The sequence below is a fragment of the Akebia trifoliata genome, chromosome 10 (genome assembly GCF_017979445.1).
Source record: "Akebia trifoliata isolate Shusen 1 chromosome 10, ASM1797944v1, whole genome shotgun sequence".
Classification (NCBI taxonomy): domain Eukaryota; kingdom Viridiplantae; phylum Streptophyta; class Magnoliopsida; order Ranunculales; family Lardizabalaceae; genus Akebia; species Akebia trifoliata.
The window spans coordinates 28,953,350-28,970,692 of NC_141384.1; the positions used below are offsets into that span (position 1 = coordinate 28,953,350).

The following is a 17,343-nucleotide window of genomic DNA, read 5'->3' on the forward strand; positions in this document are numbered from 1 at the left end:
GACAGCGGATTCAAAGATTTTTAAAGTGAGTATTTAACAAATTTAAAGTGATAATTTCACAGATTTGCGAAATTGTCACTTTAAAGCCTTCGAATTATTTATTTAAGAGAGTTAAACAAATCTTATCCACTTACTTTCAAGTTGTGGCCCCCCAACATTTATTTTGGAGATTTAAAATTTGAATAATAGCTCGATCTGTGGATTATTCAAACTTGTCGTCTCGCTTGATCTTTACCTTACATTTAAATAATCTAGCCTAGGCAAACTACGCAAAAGTCCATTTAATCCAATAATGGATGACCTCATTTCCCTTATTTCTTCCTCCTTATCCTTCTATCACCTAGTCAAGTCAACAAATCTTTTTAATTTTTCCAATAATATTAATAACTCATAAGCAAGGAAACAAATCAATCCAACATCTATAAATACCACCTTTGCCTTACAACACCATACACACCAAAAAAACAAATCCTTCTTAGTTACCCAACAAAATGAGCTTCTTAAGTAGCCTCCTTGTCTTCTTCTCTCTCTTTTTTACTCTCTTCTTCACCTTCACCCATGCAGCCACTTTCGAGATTCGGAACAATTGTCCCTATGTAGTCTGGGCCGCTGCCGTACCAGGTGGTGGTCGACGACTGAATAGGGGCGAAGTATGGTCCATCAATGTCAGCCCTGGCACTAAACAAGCCCGTATTTGGGGTCGAACCAATTGCAATTTCGACGCAAATGGGCGTGGACGTTGTCAAACCGGAGATTGCAATGGTCTCCTCCAATGCCAAGGCTATGGACAACCACCAAACACATTAGCTGAATACGCGTTAAACCAATTCAATAACTTGGATTTCATCGACATTTCTCTTGTCGATGGATTTAACATCCCGATGGACTTCAGTGGTTGCCGTAGCATCAAGTGTACCGCTGACATTAATGGCCAATGCCCGAGTCAATTACGGGCACCCGGTGGTTGTAACAACCCTTGTACTGTATTTAAGACGGATCAGTACTGTTGCAATTCGGGGAATTGTGGGCCCACTGAATTTTCAAGGTTCTTCAAGCAGAGATGCCCTGATGCTTATAGTTACCCTAAAGATGATCCCACTAGTACCTTCACTTGCCCTGGTGGTACTAACTATAAGGTTATATTTTGCCCATAAGGGCCTCTTTTTTATTTTCCTTATTTTATTAAATATGTACGACAGCGATCTTAAATAACTCCTTCGAATCTGATCCTCGGGATTCAAATAGTAGTGAAATAAAAAGTCGTACGATGTTGTGTTAGCTTTATGAAAATTTTAAGTTATCTTTACTTTCATGAAAGACATTATTAGATGGACTTGACTTGAATAACAAACAATGTTGAGATGGTGTTACTAATAGCCCAAAGTCCTCAACCCAATTATTAGCCCTGGTTATAAATCGACCCAACTCCATATCCAATATGGATTTGAGCACTAAGAAACCAAGATTTTCACAAATGGATCTAAGCAAGAAAAATAAATAGGTTGAATGGGTAAAAGTCATAAACAGGAAGACTTTGGCACATTGGTTAACCTCGGTAAAAATCATAATATGTCATAAATATTTAAATATATGTCGTTTACATATATTTTTTGCATATCAAATGTGATTTAATCCTATTCAGGCTTGATCCAATTATAATCTTATTGAAGTCGTATAAAAAATCTTACCCGACAATAGTCTAGTCTGATTTTTATTTTTTATCGGGGTGTGTTCTCTGATTGATACAATAATTCTCCAATTGATTATAGCCGCATAACATGGTTTGAGATTAGAATTTTTTCTAGCTAATTTAGTCAGGGTTGATGAGGTAGATGTGCAAATAAATCAACTTGACCGTGAAATGAAATGAAATGAATTGACTTTTGATGATTTCTACTTTTGAGGCCTGGTCACTTTAAAATTTTGAAGAAATCCTTTCCTTTACATAACGTTCCTATCTATGATTTGGAGAATATTAATATTCGTGATGTTCCTTTCATATTTTCAAATTGATGATATGTCCCTTGACTTTGGTCTCTTATAAATAAATGAAAAATGATCTTTTGTCGTTGTATCATATTCAAAAGGTTGAAGATGACTAACTTTTAAAAGAAAATTCAAGGACTTTTTAAATCGATCAAGTGTGAGGGACATATCATCTGTTTGAAAATATAAGAGTACTTTAAATATTGGGTGATTTAGACATACACCCTTATGTTTTGAGATTGATGACATGCATCTCTAGACCTCAGTCTTCTAACTAGACTAAGGGGGAAAGATTCAAATAATCTCAACTTTAATCTATAGTCAAAAACCCAGATTTTTCTCTTCAACCTCTAAGTTGATTTTAATAAATTCAACCTTATTTTCATCCGTCATTTTCTATTTTGCTTCCTTTTTGTAAAATATCTTAGATTTTTCTATCTAAAATTTCATCATTTTATACTTCCTCAAAAATTGTATCTTTTCTTGAGATTTGAATGTTGAAGACTTGAAATAGATACAATCTTACAATAGATAATGAGGGTTAAATTTTTATTCAAAGACATTGAAGATGATTGATTTTTGGAGAAAAAAATATGAGTTTTTGGCTAGAGATTAATGATGAGGGTATTTAAGTCCTTTGCCCTTAATCTATCTAAAAGACTGAGGTCAAGAGATGCATGTCATCATTTTCAAAACATGGCTGGTATGTCTAATATTCAGCAAAACATGGGGCGTATGTCTAAATCACCCTTAAATATTCACCATATGTAAACCATTGAAACTTGCCAAAAAGTATCTTTAACTGACATTGAAAGATCAGATTACTCTCACATTACTTATCACACTCCAATTTATTAAATTATTTATCACACTCCAATTAAAACACTCTTTGTACATTTCAAAGGTTTGGCTCAAATTATAATCAAAACATCACAAACATCATAACTATGGTTCAAACAATTTCACTAATATTTTTTACAATTAGGCTCATATAAAATCTTAAATCTCAAAAAATAAAAATCTAGCAATAACAAAATAAAATAAAATAAAAAAATGAGAGAGATTTTATTGGCACCTCCAACCTTTACTTTTTCTCAATCATCCACTTAATTTTTTGAGATTTTTCTCAAAACATGCGCAACTTTTGCAAAAACTCTGGTTCCAGTAAACTGTTCATTTTAATTCCCAATATTTTTTAGTAAGTTCGGCAATAAATATTTTAACTTAAAATGACGATCTCATTGAAAAAAAAGTGATAAATTTGTCCATAAATTTAAAAATCATGTATCGTTGATTTTAAAGTGACGATCTCACTGGTAAATTCAAAAAAACAACTATCCTTATTTCTTGATGGCGAGATCATTAGTAATTTATCAACGAGTTTGCCACTTTTGATCAGCAAGATTGTCACTTTAAATTAGAATACCTACAAGCGAACTTGCTCGAAAACACGTTTTAAGAATTAAAATGAACAATGTAACAAACTCAGAATTTCATCATATTCAACAACGAAATGGTAATTTACCTTAGGATGTATAGCCAATGGCTACAATATTTACCAAAATATGCTCACTTTAGTAACTCTGGCTACAACATTTACAAAAATGAGTTATGATAAAATGACTCACCAGTTGGCATACTCAATCAACAAGTGGACAAGTTTGGAAATCGTAGATCTTTCTGCCTCGGGATACATTTAAAAAAATAAATAGGGAAGTGTAATCGTGTACATCAAGATGTACAAATCTACGATTTCAAACTTATCACGTCAGTGAGTAGATTGAATTTGCCACCTGACGAGTCATTTTGTCATGACTCTACAAAAATTTTCAACATTGCTTGGAAATTCTTGTCATCCACACTTTTTCAGGTCGGTCTCCAATTTTCATCTGTAGATATAACTGTTCAAACTTGCCGTCTAATCTCATCTTACCTTACATTCAAAGATCAATATTGTTCGGATAGAACCCTTTAATGATCATCTTTTTCAGTCAACAAGTCAGGTCAACAAAATATTTTGACTTTTCCAACAATACTAACACGTAAGCAAGAAACCGTCTCCCCCCCCCCCCCCCCCCCCATCTCTCTTAAATCTATAGTTATACGAACTTCTACTCACAAAATCATACATAGAGAAGCTCATGAAGATTCTTCTTAGTTACCAAAACATGAGTTTCTTAAGTAACCTCCTAGTCTTCTTCTACTTCTCCCTCTTCACCTTCACCCATGCAACAATCTTCGAGATCCAAAACAAATGTCCTTACACAGTTTGGGCCGCAGCCGTACCAGGTGGTGGCCGACAACTCAATAATGGCGAATCATGGACCATCAACCTCAACTCTAGCACCACAACAGCTCACTTTTGGGGTCGAACCAATTGCACTTTTGATGTAAATGGGCGCGGAAACTGTCAAACCGGAGACTGCAACGGACTCCTCGAGTGCACCTCAGGCCATAGTGCACCACCAAACACCCTAGCGGAATATGCTCAATTAAACAACTTGGATCTTTTTGACATTTCTCTCGTCGATGGATTTAACATTCCTATGGACTTCAGTGCTTGTCGCAGCATCAAATGTACGGCTGACATCAACGGCCAATGCCCCCAATGAGTTACGTGTACCGGGAGGTTGTAATAGCCCATGTAATGTGTTTCAGACCAATGAGTATTGCTGTAATACGGGGAACTGTGGACCTACCAACTTTTCTAGGTTCTTCAAGGAAAGGTGCCCTGATGCTTTCAGTTTTCCTAATAATGATGGTGGCACTAGCACCTTCACTTGCCCTCTTGGTACTAACTATAGGATTGTATTCTGCCCATAAGAGGCTTTGTTACCCTTGTAATCACTATGTACTCTCCATCAATCTTAAATAAGTTTTTCGAGTCCAATCCTCGGGATTCGAAGAGTATGGCACATGTATTTGTGAAAGCTTCAAATTTTAAAATTTGATAGATGGACTCGACTTTACTTCATGCATTATAGAAAATTTTGAGATGGTTCATCATAATATAATGAAATAAAGATATTCACAAATGAATCTAAGCCAGAAAAAAAAAATTGATCAGTGGGTATTGTTTTGTGTTATTTATGCATCTTTTAGTCGTTGGATTAGGATTTGAATAGTTTTATATAAGAGACATGGAGAGGGATGTACAAGAATTTCGGGGTTTAGGTTAGGGATTGAACTTGAGTTTATCATTGCTGTTGTTGTCGCACCACGTAAATGTATTATTTGATCTTATAGCAAAGAAAAAGATTGGATCTGCCCATGGACATAGGAATTGTTGTCGAACCACCTAAATGTCTTATTTGATTTGTTTCTTTATTTTCATGTTGAAGAGGTATCTCCAAAATCAATACAAATTTTGTGTATTTAAGTACTATTGATTGACTAATTGATGCAGCCACTCTTTCTGACTAGGCTTGGTTTGAGGGTGCTAAAAATTAACGGCATCACTAATGGTTAGCATCATATTTAGTGGTTAATGGGCACTAGCTAGGACTCTCAATATAATGGACCATATCAGACTCGAAATCCAATATAATAAATTTGGTTTTGAATCGAGGACTAGGCCAATAAAATGTGAGAAAGTGTGTAATTTGTATTGTATAATTTGGTTAAATATATAAAGTCTATTATTTTGTCTAACAAACAAACATGATTTGGGCGTAATTATTTTTATTCGATTTGGGTACTATCATACATTGATCTAATCAGGAGGTAACTGTGATGACACGACTGACTGGGTTTACTTCTTAGGTCATGACTTCGAATGTCTATATACTCCTCCACCAAAAAGGTAGTTATTTAACTATTGTACACGTACCAGATGAGATGGTAAGTGCGACCCACCAAAAAAAGGAAAAATGCAATGCTCAAATAAAAAAAAATGATATTACAAAGGGCCCCCAAATTTATCAAGTTTATATTGATCTACTTGGTATGTGTGGTTTATATGGGTATTTCATCATGAAATTATTTTTTAAAATAAAAAATGTGGTTTATAGGCCTATAGATAAATCATGACTGACTTATATATCGCAAACTTACCTCTTCTACTAATAAAACTTTCAAAATAACTGAAATATTATAGACGTGTTTGAGATGATGAACTTCCTGGATGCTTACTTCTCCCATGAGATTTTATTAATAGATAAAGGTTATGTGTAATGAAAGTTACATGACTTTATAACGTAACAATTACACATTCTAATAATAAGATAATAATTCGATTTATCTTGATGCAACTTAACACACTACATTATAATTGATATTCTAATACGTACTAACGACTTATGTTTCATCAAACATGATTTGATGTTAGGGACACATCTAATTCATATGAGAATCTCTAGGTAATATTCTCTCATCCCAAGCCTCCTGCGACGTTCTTCTCCAACTCTACTCCACGTGGTATTATGAGTCGTTTTTTGTTTTTGCTTACAATGGGTAGTTTCGTAAATTAAGAATGGCATCAATACACGTGGGTACATGTGATTGTTGGACCCAGAGATTTCACTGAGCTTCGTGAGCGAAAAACGACTCCAAGTGGCGTAACAAACTTTCTATCTTCTCCGCGTTTCACGTAAATAATAGATCAAAAAAATCTATTTCGATTACAGAAAAGTTCCATCTTAACCATTCATTTGGACACCAAAAAATCCTAGATATCATAACTGTGGATAACGAATCAGGATCGATGGCTTTTGAACTTAAAAGTCCATTTAAGCATGTAACGCAGTCTAATAATACTAAATTCTAGCAAAATACCAGAATATTCAACATTTAATTGCTCTTTTACCAAAGATTTCTAACTATTCATTTAGAAATGATTCAAAATTTGAAAATTCAGTCTTTCAAAAACCAGACCAACCCTAATCCGACCAATATTGTAATAAAATCGATAGATTGAATGTTAGTGGTTTCTTATGATAAAATATTTTTTTTTAAGAAAAACATAATATTTAAAGGATATACTACCAATTCATGGGATGAATTACAGGCAAACATACCAAATTATTTAAAAAGAAAGTAATAAATTAATTCTCGGGAATAATCAATTATTTTTAAGAAGAAATATTGATTTTGCCTCTATCGTAAATGCACATTTAAAAAATTAATTATTTACCATAACAGTAAGATTGTGATTTGATGAATATTTTGGAATACATACTGTGCAACTTTTGTTATAATTTCCGTTCTAGTATTATGTTCATTTTAATTACGAAAACATTGCGAAAGATCTCATTGATTAAAAGGTAGAGAGATTGTTGATATTTATTCAAAAAGTGAACATCTTGTTGATATATAAAAATGACCTAAAAAACATAATTCGAGAATTAAAAAGAATAATGTACTAAAGTGAGAATTTTCCCATATTCAACGACATTTCAAAACGTTAAAAAAATTGCCCCAACCTGACCCTCCACTTTTTGATGAATATTAGATATACCCCTATGAATTTAAAAACTAATGACAAGCCTGTTGACATGGTCTGTTCTTATTATTAATAAAAAATGACCTAAAAACCCTTGGCATTTCTCTAAAATTAAACTTCTTCAACCTCTTAGACAATGACGATGACGAAGACTAATGTGAGATGATGATGATCAGGGGTGGATTTACAGTGGGGGCACTTGCCCTCACAGGAATTTTCAAAATCTGGGGTTTAATGAACTGTTGAGACAGTTAACAAATGCTAATAAAAAGAAACTGCTGCTAGTGCCACAATGTGAAAAAAGCTCAAATTTGACGGTCGTGAGCCATCAAATTTCATAAAATTCGATAGAACAAGAGGTCGAATTGGCGTCGAATTTTTCATTGTCAAATTTTTTTTTTTCAACGGGCCAAATCTATCAAATTAATGAAGGATGAGAGAAATTCGACAGCTCTAAACCATCAAATCTGGGAACATCAAGAATTTCGACGGCCCTAGACCGTCCAAATTCAAATTCTAAAATTTGTGGGCCTTGGCCTGTCAATTTTTTCTGTAGAATTTTCCAGCTGTCATGTAGTGTGCCCCCACACAAAAATTTTCATTTCTCGTTACCCCGACAAAAAATTCTCCACTAATATTATTAGTATCCCCCACGTGGGTAAAATTCTGGATCCACCCCTAATGATCATGGTGGTGGTGATGTGATAATAATCATTATTATTGGAATGATGATCACAATATCCATCATCATCATCCTAGAGGTTGAACAACACTTGTTTAGTAAAATCAAGATTTTGTACCGAAATTATCCTTAAAATAATTATATTTTTAGAGTCGTGATTTTCTTACTCCTCCTCTAACATACTCTCCTGACGTGGCATGTGCTAGAACTATAGATTTTTTTTCCGTGGGATACAACACTTTACATCCCCATAAATATGTGCAGTTGTGTATCCCAAGGAAAATCTATGGTTCTAACACATGCCATGTGAGGAGAGTATGGGAGGATATTTTGAAGTGAGAATCAGAAAATCATTATTCAATTTTTTTGCCAAGAGATTAAAGATGTATTTGGGAAAAAAAATCAACTTATCACCATCATCTAACAGATTTTTGAGAAAAAAAAAAAAAATCAAAGGTCTTTAGTCATTTTCCATTGACCTATAAGAAAAGAATGATGTAAAGGAGCTTGTCATCATTTTTGAAATGCACAAGGGTATCTCTAATGTTCATCATCATAATTGGAAAGGGTAGGGTGAGGCAATTTAATTAAAATGTTGGAATGTTGTTCAAAAGGGTAGTTATGCTTTTAATTAAAAGCTATTTCTAAAGATCCTCATAGTATCCAATTTTTTTTTTTAAATGTCTTTTAGTAGATATATTCTCATTTGGAGAACGCACTACGTGAAAATTAGAAAATTCGACATAAAAATTTGACGGGCCAAGGCCCACGAATTTTAGAAACTGAATTTTGACAGTCTAGGACCGTCGAAAAGCTTGATGTTCCCAGATTTGACGGCTTAGATATGTCGAATTTCTCTCATCCTTCATTAATTTGACAGTTTTGACCTGTCGAAAAAAAAAAATTGACAATGAAAAATTCAACACCAATTTGACCTCTTGGTCTGTCGAATTTTATGTAATTTGACAGTCCAAGACCGTCAAATTTGGGCTTTTTTCACATTGTGACGGTTTGGTCCAATATTCCAAAAACTAGGCATATATGGCCATTGTCCCTTAAATACAGGCGGAGCTCGGATTTTGGGGAGAAAAATTCGAAAGTGTTTTTTTATTTCTTAAATTAGAGATTGAAGAAAAGGACATTTAGGTCATCTCGATAGCATATGAGAGAAGACCTCATTCAAGAGGACAACATTATAGTTTAAAAAAACAGTGTATCTCAAAGATTCACCAAAATGCCTACATACCCCCTTGACCTAGATTTTCTCTAGTAGACTAATGCAAAAGAACTTGAATACCCTCTTCTTTAACTTGAAACCAAAAATCATTCTCTTCTTAAAGCAAAAAATCTTCAAACTCTAAGGGTAATATCTTTTAGGCTAATCATTGTTGGACTAATGTGGGATTTATCCTAATGTTTGAATGGAAAGTGAAAGTAACATTAAAAGCAAAAGCAAAAATAAAAAATAAAAGTTGAAATAAGAGTTATGTGGTTTGTTTGTAAGTTGTGGTGTAAAATTTTAGTCTCACACCGATTAGAAAGAACTAAATAATGTAACTCTTATATAGAAGCTCTCACATAATGCAGTAAGTGCGATAAAGATACGGGTCAAGTTCACACGCACATGAGGGCCCATGAGTTCTAAAAGGAATTTGAATCTATTGATCCGAAAAATCTTAATATGTGTGTGCGCATGCAATGCACGCGTAGGAGTGAATTCTATTTTTCAGACATTTAAATGTTAAGATAGTATTTTATAATATTTATAATTTATTTTCTTATATCATTTCACATCATTTTCTTTTTATTTTCTCTAATATTTTATTACAGAAGTAACAATCTTAACATACAAACCAAAAGAAAAAGATAGCCTTTTTGAAACCCTTCACGGTTATATATCTTTATGAAAAATTCTAGGATCTTTTATAAGGCATTAAGGCAAGGTTAAAAACGATAGACTAATTAAATTAATTTATCTTGTTGTCAGTTTAGAGAAGAGGAACGAGCATAAAGGGTGAAAGTCAAGCCATAGTTCAGGAACTATAGCATGGCATTGATTAAGTTTGATCTAATTCCAGTTTCAAAGAGAATGGATATGGTTTTTAGAATAGGGGCAATTCTTGAATGAAAGAACACAAGGGTCCGAAAACGGAGAGTTTGCTTGACGCATCTGACTTGGATCTCACTCATGGTGGTCACACGGGTCCATTTGGAAGAAACTCAAACTGGAGTATATTATAAGTTTGAAATATTAGAGTATCTCAATGTTCATCAAAATGTAGAGGGGTGTCAAAATCATCCAACACACCTTTATTTTTTCACTAAATGATTAAATGAGTAGGGGTATTATTAGAAAATGAATGTGACGGAGATTGCTAATGTCTATAGACATATTACATTTGAGTCGTGTAATTTTAGGCTCTGCGTAACCATTCTTGTTGGACCAAGCCTATTCATGATCTTGTAGAGCATATTTTATTGTCACTCCCCCTACTCAATCTATCAACAACATTAAAACTGATTAATTTCAATGTCCTTTTGGTTTCACACAAGTGGTCCATTTTTTCACATGTCACGCTCCTGCAATTTTGACAAACATTGCACACCCAAACACCACAATTTTCCATATTGACATAAATATGGATCCTTAATAGACTTGTACTAATCACTAGAAAAATGTGTTTTCTCTTCCCATCTTAGATCTACTTTTAATGATTAGTCCTTTTACTATACTTCAACACCTTAGAATTCAAGATCAATGGCTAAGGAATGAACCTAGAAGACCATTTATACATGAAATTAGGCCCACTCTAATAATTAAGTTTAAGATTGTATTAAGGTAAGAAGTATATTTGTTTTAGAATTCATTATTTTTTATTTAATTAGAATGTTGCTCTCTTCACCAACAAGTAGTCTAGTCCATCTAGGACGCTTATTTTAATGGCAGATTTACCAAAACATGCACAATTTTTCGTTTATTTACCAAAACAGTACACTGTAGCATTTAATTTCGAAAACGGTAAATTTACCGTTTTCGGAATTAATTTTTTTTACCAAAAACGGTAAAAACAGTAAAATGTATTTTTTAATACCGAAAATGCCCTTTTTTATTTTTTGACTGAAATTACAAAAATAAAATTGATTTCGATAAAAAAAAAATAAAAATACATATGATTGTTGGATTACCGAAAGAGAGTGAATCTTTTTAGTTGGATTTTCATTTTTTTAAAGTTAAAATTGTAAATATATATGTAAAACAAAAAAAGGGTATTTTCGGTATATAAAAAAATATTTTACTGTTTTTACCGTTTTGGTAAAAAATATTAATTCCGAAAACGGTAAATTTACCGTTTTTAGAATTAATTGCTACAGTGTACCGTTTTTAGAATTAATTTCAAAAACTCTACCGTTTTGATAGATTATTCTATTTTAATTATAAGTCATTGTTAGAGGAGTTTTTTTTTATTATTTAATATTAAAGAATAAATAACTAATTGTTGTCCTACAAAATCCTTCTAAACTTGTTTGGGCGTGAATCGTGATCCACAAACGTGGACATCTTTGTCTATAATTCTTTGGACTGCTATTGGTTGCAAAATTTTTTTATTATTATGTTGTTGCTGCATCAGATCCACATTTTCCGTTGGAGATTTGACTAATCTTATACTTTTATCTAGATCAGGATCTACCTAGAAGCCATCCAAACTTGCTGTTTAGTTTGATTACCCTCTTCTTTAACTCGAAACCAAAAATATTTCTCTTCTTAAAACAAAAAATCTTCAAACTCTAAAGGTAATATCTTTTAGGCTAATCATTGTTGGGTTAATGTGGGATTTATCCTAATATTTGAATGTAAGTGAAAGTAAAAGTAAAAAATAAAAAATAAAAAATAAATTAAAGTAAAAGTTAAGTGGTTTGTCTGTAAGTTTTGTAAAATTTTAGTCCTGCATCGGATAGAAACAACTAAAGAGTGTAACTTTTATATAAAAGTTCTCACGTAGTATAATAAGTGTGAGAAAAATATGAGTCAAGCCCACACGCACGTGAGGACTATGGGTTCTAAAAGGAATTTGGACCCATTGGTCCGAAAAACCGTAGTGCGTATATATGCATGCGATGTGCACGCAAGGGTGAAATTTGTCTTAAGGCAATTATGTCAAATACAAGTCTCGCTCATTTAAATATTAAGTTAGTATTTTACAATATTTATAATTTATTTTCTTATTTTATTTCACATCATTTTCTTTTTATTTTCTCTAATCTTTCATCACAAAAGTAACAATCTTAACATTAAAACCTAAAGAACAAGATAGTATTTTTGAAACCCTTGACAATGATATATTTTTATGAAAAATTATAGGATTTTTTATAAGGCATTAAGGCAAGGTAAAAAATGATAGATTATAAATATAATTAAATATATTAAAATTAATTTATCTTTTGTCAGTTTAGAGAAGAGGGACAAGGACAAAGGGCGAAAGTCAAGCCATACTTCAAGAACTATAGCATGGCATTGATTAGGTTTGATCTAATTCCAGTTCTGAAGAGAATCGATATGGTTTTTTAGAATAGGGGCAATTCTTGAATGAAAGAACAAGGGGTCCAAAAAACGGAGAGCTTGTTTGAGGCATCTAATTTAGATCTTGCTCATGGTGGTCACACGGGTCCATTTGGAAGAAACTCAAAGTGGGGCATATTATAAGTTTGATAGGGTATCTCAAATATTATTAAAAATATAGAGGGGTGTCAAAATCATCCAGCATATTTTTATTTTTTCACTAAAAGATAAAATGAGCAGAGGTATTTTTAGAAAGCGAATGTGATGGAGATTGCTAATGTCCACACACATATTACATTTGAGTCATGTAATTGTAGGTTACACGTAACCATTCTTGTTGGGCCAAGCCTATTCATGATCTTGTTTAGCATATTTTAGTGTCACTCCCCCTACTCAATCTATCAACGACTTAATGTTCTCATCGAAATTGATTAATTTTGAGAACATTTTATCATATGCCATGTTCCTGCAATTTTGAAACATTGCACACCCAAACACCACAATTTTCCACATTGACATAAATATGGATCCCTAAAAGACTTGTACTTATCATTAGGAAAATGTGTTTTCTCCTCCCATCTTAGCTCTACTATTAATGGATTAGTCCTTTTACTATACTTCAACACCTTAAATGCAAGATCAATGGCTTTGGAATGAACTTACACTACATGAAAATTGGAAAATTCGATAGAAAAAATTGACGGGTCAAGACCCACGAATTTTAGAAATTGAATTTTGATGGTCTAGGACCGTCGAAATTCCTGATGTTCCCAGATTTGATAGCTTAGATCTGTCAAATTTCTCTCATCCTTCATTAATTTGACAGTTTTGATTCGCTGAAAAAAAAATTGACAATGAAAAATTCAATCTCTTGATCATCGAATTTTATGAAATTTGACGGCCCGAGGCCATCAAATTTGGACTTTTTGGCATTGTGCTAGAAGACCATTTATATATAAAATTAGGCCCACTATAATAATTAAGTCTTGCAGACTACTAAAATTTCCGACATTGCATGGAAATTCCACACTATTTGAAGGTTGTGATCCAAATTTTCCCTTGGAGACTAAATTGCTAGAAACTATTCAAACTTGCTTTAGTTTGATCTTTCCTTTAATCTAATTTAAAGGGCAGATAGATCTTTCCTTATATTTGATTTAAAAGGCAATATTTTATAGAATAGGGACTAAAGTCTATTTTATTGGACGTCATCAAGCCAAGTCAACAAAATCTTTAAATTTTCCCAACAAAATAACACAAAGCAAGGAAACAAGGCCAACCACAACATCTATAAATACCACCACTGCCTCGTAACACCATTACACACAAAAACTCATTAGACGATCCTTCTTAGTGTAGCAAAAACATGAGCTTCTTAAGTAATCTCCTTGTTTCCTTCTCCCTCTTTTCTTCTCTCCTCTTCACCTTCAACCATGCAGCTACCTTTGAGATCCGAAACCAATGTCCCTACACAGTCTGGGCCGCCGCCACACCCGGTGGTGGCCAACGTCTAAATAATGGCGAATCATGGACCATCAACGTCAATGCAGGTACTACACAAGCCCGAATTTGGGGTCGAACCAACTGCAATTTTGACGGAAGTGGGCACGGAAGTTGTCAAACCGGAGATTGCAATGGTCTCCTCGAATGCCAAGGCTATGGACAACCACCAAACACACTTGCTGAATATGCACTAAACCAATTCAATAACATGGATTTTTTCGATATCTCACTTGTCGATGGATTTAACATCCCAATGGACTTCAGCGGTTGTCGCAGCATCAAGTGTACTGCTGACATTAATGGACAATGCCCAAACGAATTACAAGCACCTGGCGGTTGTAATAACCCGTGTACCGTATTTAAGACCGACGAGTATTGTTGCAATTCCGGGAATTGTGGGCCTACCGATTTTTCAAAGTTCTTCAAGGATAGGTGCCCTGATGCTTATAGTTACCCTAAGGATGATGCCACTAGTACCTTCACTTGCCCTGGTGGTACTAACTATAGGGTTGTATTTTGCCCATAAGGGCCTCTTTTCTAATTTCCTTATTATATTAAATATGTACGGCTGCGATCTAAAATAGCTCTTTCAAATCTGATTCTCGGGATTCGAATAGTAGTGAAATAAAAGTCGTACAATGCTGTGTTAGCTTTATGAAAATTTTAGGTTACCTTTAGTTGCATGAAGGACATAATTAGATGGACTTGACTTGAATAACTGAGAATGTTGAGATGGTCTATTTCATTTTGTTATCAATAGCCCAAAGTCCTTAACCCAAATGACAACCTAATTATTAGCTTAAGTTATAAATCGACCCAACTCCATATCGAATATGGATTTGAGCACTAAGAAACAAAGATTTTTACAAATGGATCTAAGCAAGAAAAATAGATAGGTTGAATGGGTAAAAATCATAAATAGAAAGAATTTGGCATGTTGTAAAAATCATAATATGTCATAAATATTTAAATATACATAGTTTACATATATATTTTACATATCAAATGTGATTTAACCCTATTCAGACTAGACCCAATTATAATCTTATCGGTATCATAAAAAAATCTCACCCGACAATAATCTAATCTGATTTTTATTTTTTATCGGGGTGTGTTATCTGACTGAAACAATAATTCTCGAATTGATTTTAGATCTACCTTAATCCGAGCTGGACCCAATCCATTAACAATCCTAATTGAACATTGCGTTATGTGGCTATATTGGCTCATAGCCCCATAACATAGTTTGAGATTAGAATTTTTCCTAGCTAATTTAGTCAGGGTTGATGAGGTAGGTATACAAATAAATCAACTTGACCGTGAACTGAAATGAATTGACTTTTGATGATTTCAACTTTCAGGGGGTCTGATTTTTAAAATTTTGAAGAAATCCTTTCCTTTACATGACTTTCCTGTCTACGATTTGAAGAATATTCGAGATATTCCTTTCATATTTTTAAAGTAATGATATATCTCTTGACCTCGGTCTCCTATAATTAAATGAAAATTGATCTTTTATCATTATATCATATTCAAAGGCTTGAAGATGACTAACTTTTAAAAGAAAATTCGAGGGCTTTTTAAGTTGATCGAGTATGAGGGACATATCATCTCTTTGAAAACATAAGAGTGCCTCAAATATTGGGTGATTTAGACAAACACCCATAAATATTAAACCAAAATATGAAGGGACCACTTTTAGTTGACGGATTTTACAATGACTTAGATTTCTTTCAATTGGACCATTTGTAAGTTGTTGAAACTTGTTATCTCTAACTCACATTGAAATATCAGATTACTCTCACATTAAATGATTCGCAATTTCTTTAAAAGTAAATGCCTTCTATTGGCACCCCAATTTTTACTTATCACACCCTAATTTGTTAAGTTATTTAGCACACCCCTGCGAAAGATTAAAACACACTCTGCACATTTCAAAGGCTTGGCTCAAATTATAATTTCAACATCACAAAACATTATAACCCTTGTTCAAACAATTTCAGCAATATTTTTTACAATTAAGCATATATAAATTCTTAAACCCCAAAAACTAGAAATCTAGTTATAAAAAAAAAATTAAAAAAAATGAGAGAGCTTCTATTGGCACCCCCAACTTTTACTTTTTCTCAATCATTCACTTATTTTCTTGCGATTTTTTTCAAAATGTGAGTTACTTTTGCAAAAACTCTCGTTCCAGTAAATTGTTCATTTTAATTCTCAAAACATGTTTTTGAGCAAATTCGCCAGTAGCTATTCTAATTTAAAATGACGATCTCACTGATAAAAAAAGTGGCAAATTTGTCGATAAATTTAAAAAAACATGTATCCTTAACTTTAAAGTGACGATCTCGCTAATAAATTAAAAGACAAATATCCTTGTTTCTTGGTGGCAAGATCATTGGTAATTATCAACAAGTTTGCCACCTTTTATCAACAAGATCGTAACTTTAAGTTAGAATACTTACAAGCGAACTTGCTTGAAAACAATGTAATAGACTCAAAATTTTGTCATATTTAACCTACGAAATGATAATTTACCCTACGATGTATGGCCAATGACTACAACATTTACCAAAATGGGCTCACTTTAATAACTCTAGCAAAATACAAAAATGAGTCTTGATAAAATGACTCACCAATTAGCATACTTGGTCAACTCACTGACATGGACAAGTTTAGAAACCATAGGTCTTTCCGTCTCGGGTTCACCAATTATCGACTGAGTATGCCACTTGGTAAGTCATTTTATCACGACTCTACAAAATATTTCAACATTGCTTCGAAATTCTTTTATCATCCCCACTTTTTAGGTTGGGGTCTCCAATTTCCATGTAGGAGATTTAACCTTAGCTTATATTTCTAAAATTTGGTCGATATATCTAGAAACTGTTCAAACTTGCCGTCTAATCTCATCTTACCTTACATTGAAACATCAATATTGTCAGGATACAACCCCTTAATGATCATCTTTTTCAGTCAGTAAGTCAAGTCAACAAAATATTTTGACTTTTCCGAAAAAAAATACTGACACGTAAGCAAGGAAACAGCTTCTCCCGTCCCCCCATCTATAATTAAACGACCTTTCCTACTTATACGACTCTCAAAATAATAAAAATATTATAGTCGTGTTTGAGATTCTATTAACAGATAAAGGTTACATGTAATGGAAGTTAT

The 17,343-nt window shown here is 33.2% G+C and overlaps 1 protein-coding gene and 2 pseudogenes across 1 annotated transcript; all 3 read left to right on the plus strand.

Moving 5' to 3' along the window:
• The first annotated feature begins 438 nt into the window (after positions 1–438).
• Positions 439–1,278, plus strand: LOC147393653 (thaumatin-like protein). The gene has a single exon (XM_086456713.1). It carries the CDS (start codon positions 492–494, stop codon positions 1,152–1,154), a length of 663 nt encoding a protein of 220 aa, XP_086312839.1. The 5' UTR covers positions 439–491; the 3' UTR covers positions 1,155–1,278.
• A 2,861-nt stretch (positions 1,279–4,139) lies between these two features.
• On the plus strand, positions 4,140–4,918 carry LOC147393654 (thaumatin-like protein; annotated as a pseudogene).
• Positions 4,919–13,977: 9,059 nt separating this feature from the next.
• LOC147393655 (thaumatin-like protein pseudogene) lies at positions 13,978–14,830 on the plus strand (annotated as a pseudogene).
• Positions 14,831–17,343: the final 2,513 nt, after the last annotated feature.

What these genes read in the sequence shown, in the direction of transcription:
- LOC147393653 (XM_086456713.1), top strand. Translation starts at nt 492, where the DNA reads ATGAGCTTCTTAAGTAGCCTCCTTGTCTTCTTCTCTCTCTTTTTTACT.